Genomic DNA, 7,914 nt, shown 5'->3' on the forward strand with positions numbered 1-7,914 from the left:
ATGTCCTGTCCCCTGGTGGATGCCAGAAATTTGTTTTTCCCGCCTCCCTGAAGCCAGGGTGCAAGCTTGAGCCCCAGGCTCTGCAGGCAGATATACAGAAATGAGATTTCCAATTAGAAGAAGGCAACAAGAGTAAGCAGGTGCCAGAGTCCCTTCTGGCCTTGGCCCTGGCACTGCAGTGGCCGGGGCCTCCTTGGCAGTCTTGCAGGCTTCCCAGGGCCAGCCATGTGAACTGCATGATGTGACTGCTTTACGGTCCTCACCCGAACAGCTGGTGACTGATGTGGGAATTTGACATCTAGCTTCAACACTGAATCTCTGACCCTCTGAGAGCTACCTACTACACATAATTGTCTTTTCTGCTTCTAGCAAAGTAGGTTGCTTTCATTGTTTATAGCTCAGAGCTCTGGATGGTGATCAAACAAGTGTGTCAGGCTAACATTATGTATAGTAAATATTTCCCTCTGACAGTCTTTATGCCATACATAACATGTAATGGCAGACCTACTGTGTGGCATGTATCCATGCTGAGTACTTGTGTTTCATGATGAACACAGAGCTTTAAAAACCAATCCACATTCTCTAAGAGGGGCTTGCAAACCCCTCCCCTTCATGGCTGAGGTGAGCGTCACTCTGTGCACGTGCTGGTCCGCTAATGAAGATAGATGTAAACTGTGCTGTCCTTTGCCGGTACCTGCGTGGGGTGCACACGTCTGAAAAGTGCACATGATGTGCCTCCCCGGTGTTGTGTAATAAAAAAGAGAAAGCTCCAGTGCTAGAGCCTTTGTAAGTGCCTGGCAGGCTGCTGTATAGATTTCTGCCTTTTTCCAGAGGACTAAGAGGTGAGCACCATGGTTGTGCTCTGCAGCTGGCTCCCGCCGTATCCCCAGAAAGTCATTCACCTGCCCAGCAGTTATGCAGAAATGCTCCTCTCTGGATGATACTCTGAGAAAAACTGTAAAAGATAGAAAACTTTGCGCTTCATGTGAAATAGTCTCTTTAATAATAGGAGACTACATATTTCTGCAGTTGGTTTGAGATTACAATTTGGTAATTTCCCACCACCTTAAACAATTTCCATGTATTTTTAGTATATGACACAGTGCGTGGAATATATGATGTTAGCCAGTGGCAGAACCAAAGTTGTAGGAATATACTGTAACGTTAGGCCCACATAAGCGTTCTGATGGGCGCTGAATGTGGAACAGAGCTCTCTTCCCTCACCCTTCCTCCATTTATCTTTTACTTTCAGGCCATCATCTCTCAGCAGGAGGACACATTCGTTTTTGATCTGGAAACCTCGGCTGTTGCTCCTTTTGTTTGGTTGGACGTAGGGAGCATCCCAGGGAGATTCAGTGACAATGGCTTCCTCATGACTGAGAAGACACGGACTATATTATTTTACCCTTGGGGATCCACTAGCAAGAGTGAATTAGAGCAATCTTTTCATGTGACTTCCTTGACTGATATTTACTGATAGAATCTGGGTTATACTCTCAGTGGACACCGAAATAAAGCATTTCTAAGGCACCGTCTGGCAACCAGAGCTGCAGGCAACCAGAGACGAGCTGAAGAAGCTGGAGGCAGGCGGTCAATTTGTCACTACGGAGCGTGCACACTCAGCTTTGCCAGGGAAGGCTGTTCCCTGGGGGGCGGGCGTCCTCCGGCGAGACTGTGCTGGCTGCTCTGTGGTCTTTGCCGGACGGTGATTTTCGGGTCTTCCCTCACAGCTCTACCACCACACGCACCAGTTACAACGCAGCCGTCTCCCGCTGCCCAGAAAGCATGTCCACACAGGTAGGCCTCTGGGGAACCACAGGAACATGACCACAGGGCTTCAACCCACTTAGCTTTTCAATTCAAAGGAATTACATTCAGACTTTTGACCCTGGCAGCAAAGTGGCATTCTTTTTAGCTTTGATTTAAATCATTTTACAGATATTGATTATAACAGGCTATAAAATTACCTTACTACAAATGATCATGTTCATAAAATCACACTGAGAGTAAAGCAAATGGGACAAAATATGAATAAGTGCCAATCTGAGAGAAGGTGTGTAGGAATGTTTTTGTGTTGATTTTGCAACTTCCTGTAAATTTGAAATCATATCAAAAATTAAAATTTACATAAATTACATGACAACTTGATATTTTATCTGTGGCTTATTTAATCATTCCATAAACATGCAGTTGTGCCCAGTACTGTGCTGGGCATTAATTGACATTAGCTCTGGGCAAGGTTTCATTGTATTTGATAAACTAGGAGAATTTGAAGAATCTGATCAAGAAATATGAGGGGTTTTCTCTGGGAAGAATTATGGAGTGGGTTACAGAATGAGCCAGCAATGAAAGTTGGGCTTTAACATTACATAATAGTTTTGGTTTTAAAATTGAGAAGTTTCAGGCACGTTTCAGGAACTAAAATAAATAAATAAATAAATAAATAAATGCAGATAATCCAGGCATTTTGTTCAGTATCTAAGAGTTTCCTCATGTTATGTGTTGAGTTATCTCAATATAGATATATGTAAACCTTATGAGGGACTGGTACTTAGGGATGTAACTCAGAAGATTTGTAGTCAATAAAGATTATATCGTTTTCTTGTCACCATTGAAAATCCTGTTTTATCAAACTGTTGCTGGGGGACAGGAGGATACTTTTCTCCATAAAACTCGAGAATATTCTGTGCCTGGTGCCCTGTGAGGCTTTGAAGTTGTTGGGCCAGAATTTACATCACAGTTCTGCCCTTTCTAGCTCGGTGACCTTGATCAAGGTATTTGACTTCTGTGTTTAGTTTTCTCACGCATGGTAAAATGGGAATGATGGCACTCGCTTTGTAAGTTTGTTTTGAAGGATAAGTTAAAATTTTGGCTGAAGGGCTGGGCTCAAGGCTGGCATCCAGTGAGGGCTCTGTGTGTGGAAGCCCCGCCCTGGAGTGCGACCTTGCTGTCCCAGAGGTGGCAGGCCTTCCGGCCACACCCCCCAGATCAGAAGCCAGGTTCTGAGGCTTTTTGGCTGTGTGACCTTGGGCAAACCCTTGAACTTTGGGACTTTAGTTTTCTCATCTGTAAAAATGTAACCTCTAACCTTCAAAGGGAGGACTAAATGAATAGGGTCTGGAACAAAATAAATGCTGAGTAAACAGTGGTTGCACTGTTTTAACATCATAATCACTGTCAGTCAGTACAGAAACAATAGCAAAACTGAAGCCAATAAAGGCAAATGTCTTAAATTTTTTTAAGACCAGAAAAAGATGTTAGAGAAGAATGATTTTTTAAAAAAAAAAATCTCACCTGAGAGTATGTTCACTGATTCTAGACTGAGAGGAGGAGAGATAGAGAGAAACCCTGATGTGAGAAAGAAACATTGATCTGATGCCTCTTGTGTGTGCCTGGACCAGGGACTGAACCCTCAGACTTCTGGTGTACGGGATGACATTCCAACCAACTGAGCCACCCAGCCAGGGCAAGAAGGATGAATTTTTAAAGGAAGAATAAATTAATGAATGGACATAGGTATATGCCTGCAACAATTTGTAAAAGGAGAGAGATGGACTGTATACACATTTCTATAGAATAGTAACATCCAGAACATTCTCCCATAGTTCTTGTGTGGCTCTGTGGTTAGCCATAGCCACCATTTTAATAGATTTATTTTGTTGCATTTACTGGGATAGAATCTAATGTACTTACTCTTGGCTTTGGATTCTGAGAACGCATTTCTGTTAGCAGTTATGTTAACAGAGAGATTGGAGAGAAGGGGACCAGGTCCTTCTGCTGTGCTGACTGCAAAGCACTTTCCATAGTGAGAAGAAGAGAGGTCAGTTCACAGGATTACATCTTCCTATTTTAGAATGAAGAGAACAATAAAAATGGTAATTTTCTCATTCACATTCACTGTAACTCTTCTTATTTTTTCTCTCACTTGACTTTTTATTGTGAGAGGGTTTCAAAGCAGGGGAAGCCACTTGGAAAATGAATAGGGAGGTTTTGTCCCCTGGTGTAATGAAAGGGAACTGGAGTGCCGGGACATGAGGTTTGCTCCCCTGGCGTTCCTAAAGTGACACAGGAATGTTCTCCTGGACTATCTCTGGCTCTCAGCTATGAAACTTATTCCTCAGCTTGGTAAGATTTAGGGAGGAAAAAAAGTAGGCATTGTTTGTGGGGGAAATTCAAAGCATTTAAAAATATTCCTACAATCTACCTTGACCTTGAACACAATCTTATCAATTCAGTAAGCATGTAAAATGAGAAGGGCTATGCAAAAAAAAGGTATTTAGTATTATTTACAAGCCACTGGGGGAATTATTGTTTTTTAATTGACTTACTGGAGGATATGAACCAGCTCGATGCTGTACAAAACCCCATAAGTCTCAGGCAAAACCGGTGCCCGGACACATTTATATTTTGACTGTAAAGACTGTTTAACTTAATGCATTCGCTCATTTACCAAGCACTTATTGAGGGCCACTCTGAGCAGGCCTTGTTGCGTCACCAGGGGAATGGCGATGAGAAAAGAGACAAGTCTCTGCTCTCATGGACTGTCCCTTGTGTGGGGAGACAGACAATAAGCAAGTAAACAAATAAGGCCGTTTCAGCTGGTGACAAATAAGTAAGGTTTATGTGACAGTTAGACGAAGCCATCTTTTTCACACTTTGGGAAAAGTTTTTGAAATTTAGGATAACATATAAATATAAATATAAATAAAAATAAATAAAAATAAATAAATGAATAAATAAATATGTATTTTTTCAGTTGAGAAAGGAGTTGTGAAAGGCCTTTCTTGTGATTACTGCGTAAGGAAGGAAAAACACAAGACTGGCTGGTGGGCTGGGCTGGGCCCTGAGCTGGTGATTGATGCGCTGCGTGTGGGCCGATCTGCCGAGTCATCCGGAGCCCGTGAGTAGGGGCCCAACAGTGACTGGCTGTGCGGGAATGAGGGCCCTGCATGGCTGTCTCATGTGTTGTAACTAACGACCCCTTCTTATTTCTGTGGACACGGGTTAGTGAAGCCCACCATGAAGGAGATGTTTGCAACACTAACACAGGCTAACCTTTTAGGTTGGGTCCTAGCCTTTACATGGGATTTACTGAGCTCCGGCTACGTGCATGGCATGCGCTGCAGTGAGCCAGACGAAGGGCGACAGTAACACTGAGTGACTTAGAATTCCCGGGAAACAGGATGTGGGGATCATGGAAATTTCTGGTTGAGAACTCATCCCTGCCTTATAATGTATGTGGGAACAACCTTCTTTTCTTACTGTTTTGTTACCATTGTGGCTTTTGGGAGGCAGTTCACACATTTCCAGTATTTGAAGCAGCCGTTATCGGCTGGCCACCCTACAGCCATAACCCCCTTCCTCTCTGGCAATAGAGGTGGCTATGTGTCCGGCCCCAGGGACTGGATCATAATTGGTTATACTAATTCTATTCTGATTGGTCCAGGGTTAGGCATATTATCCAATTCTGGCAAACGAAACATAAGCTGACACTTAATGTGGGGTTTTGGGGACAGGTTTTCCTGCCTGATAAGAAGGAGACCTGAGGAGAGACCTGCTGTTGGGTGAAGTTGAGAAGCATCTGTGTGAGGACCTGATGTTTGGAGCTGCTGCAGCCTTTTCATGACCTTGAGGAAACATTGTTGACACAGTGGGATGTCAGAGATGTTGAACTGCTGAAGTAACCCTGTAATTATCCACTGCTGGTCTTATAAAAAGCACTCTGACTCTGTTTGTTTAATCCGGTTGTGTTCAAGTGTTCTGATTTTACAACCAAGAGCATCCTGATTGACAAAGCAGTTCAAGCTGTGGGCTTTGAAATCAGACATATTGGAGCTCCAGATGCAACACCGGAGGGCAGTTCAACTTTGGATCTAAGTGGCTGAGTCTTTCTGTGCCTTAGTTTCTTTATCTTTAAAAATGGGGGTAATCATAATAAAAATAATAACTCATGGATTACTTATGAGGACTAAATGAGAGATTGCATAGACGCTGATAGCACATAAAAACTATTCAACAAATGTTAGCTATTACAATTACCATTGCCTCTGTGTTAGGTCTTCAGAAAAAGCCTCAGGATGTGGGGCAGAACTGGACCCTGCTGAGGCGTGGTGACGGGAGCCACGCCTGCCAGGGCAGCTGGTGGGAGGGAGGGGGGGGAGCGTGGCCCCTGGAAGGGGAGACGTGAGGACGTTGACTCCTTCCCAGAGTCATAAGCTCATCACCCTGCCTGGTCATCCTGAAGCTGCAGTCGTAGAGAAAGTGTGGGCCAGGCCCTATTTGGCCAGCAGATGATCTGTTGGCCAAAACAGTGCTTTGAGAAGTTGAATTACTTGCTCACATTAAAAAAACGAAAGGTCCCACATAAAATCTACACCTATCTCTGATATTCTCATAATTATATTAAAAAAAGAAAGCCCCTATTTGTTTGGTGCACTCATAGTCAGGAATTCTAATTTTATAATTGGGAACACTCTAACGGATAAAGGCACGGGCTTGGAGATCAGACAGAGCTGGGTGTTTGGGAGGCGGTGCGGTGCCCAGGTTTTCTCTCAGCCCAGGGACGCCTGGTCATCACGTCACTGTGCTCGGATGTCTCGGTGGTGTCTCCGCTGAGGATGGCTCTGGAGGCCTGACCTGCCCAGATGGGTGAAGGGTGGACGTTCCTCTTTTTTATGGGAACAGCCAGAGTTGGGTCATTGGCATGCTTTCCTACCCACATGTTTGGTGCTTGAACTAAAAGGTTCTTGACTAGTCAACCTTGCAAATACAATGAATGAGATTTTGCCACAGATCCAAATTGTGTGTGCGTGTGTGTGTGTGTTTTTTGAAGATTTTTATGTATTTTATTTTTAGGGAGGGAAGGAAGGGAGGGGAGAGAGAGAGAGAGAGACAGACAGACAGACAGACAGACATCAATGTGAGGTTGCTGGGGGTTATGGCCTGCAACCCAGGAATGTACCCTGGCTGGGAATCGAACCTGGGACACTTTGGTTCCCAGCCCGCACTCAATCCACTGAGCTATGCCAGCCAGGGCTCAAATTGTGTGTGTGTTTGTGTACACGCATGAGAGCCACATGCAGTGAGCAGCTACAGGCTCATGCCCTAATACTGAACCTCCAATATGCAAGTCTGGCTGCACCACCTACAGAATTTGAACGAATCACTCAACCTCTGGGGTTAATAGCGACTATCTCATAGGGTGGTTAGGGTTAAATGAGGTACAGGATGAACAATGCCCAGGATGGGCAAATGGATAGTCAGTGCCAGCTTATGATTATTATTCCTGAAAGCCTAAGGTTGGCAGTGGCTGGAATGATCAGGCGGAGGAGTCTTAACATTTTCTTCACCAGCCTGAGTTGAAGGAGAACAATTCAGGCAGAGAGCAGAAGCTTCTAATTCCCTTTTTTTGTAAGCCTCTTTCCAATTTTGTTGAAGCAAAAATGTTGAGCAGCGAGAGCCATGCGAGCAGCTGGGTGACTGTGCAGAGTTGTGCTTCTCCAGCAGAGGCCTCTTGTGCACAGGAAATGAGGCCGCTGGCTGGTGGATGGGCTGCCCTGGGCGAGGGCACTGGTTCCAGGAGGCTCCCCCAGCAGGAAGCGGGGGCAGTCTAAGGAAGAGCTTGCAGGGTCTCCACTCCCACGCCACCCCCCCTCTGGCTTCAGAGGGCTGGGTGCCAGCGTGCTGCAATGCAGGAGTCTCTTGAAAGAAAGGGAGGAGTGGAGGCAAAAGTGGGGGTGGGGGAGTGGGGGGGTGGGAGGTGGGTAAGAGAGACAGAGAAAGGGAGAAAGGGAAAGAGAGAACGAGAGAGAGAATGAGGGGGGAGAGAGAGAGAGACAACAGGTGTGTGTTCTGGAGTTCCGGTTTCCCCTCAGGCTCCAGCGAGACTGCTCCCCAGGGTCAGAGCTGCACAGC

General features: G+C 45.2%; 1 protein-coding gene across 1 annotated transcript in view; it reads left to right on the plus strand.

Annotated features, from left to right (window-relative positions):
• The window catches only part of MANBA (mannosidase beta), a 119,353-nt gene extending 115,220 nt beyond the window's left edge, over positions 1-4,133 (plus strand). The window contains exon 17 of the mRNA XM_028507288.2: positions 1,253-4,133. Within this exon, the coding sequence (XP_028363089.1) occupies positions 1,253-1,477 (225 nt within the window). The 3' untranslated portion in view covers positions 1,478-4,133. The remainder of the gene's footprint in view (positions 1-1,252) is intronic.
• Positions 4,134-7,914: the final 3,781 nt, after the last annotated feature.

This window comes from Phyllostomus discolor, chromosome 1, assembly GCF_004126475.2.
Source record: "Phyllostomus discolor isolate MPI-MPIP mPhyDis1 chromosome 1, mPhyDis1.pri.v3, whole genome shotgun sequence".
NCBI lineage: Eukaryota > Metazoa > Chordata > Mammalia > Chiroptera > Phyllostomidae > Phyllostomus > Phyllostomus discolor.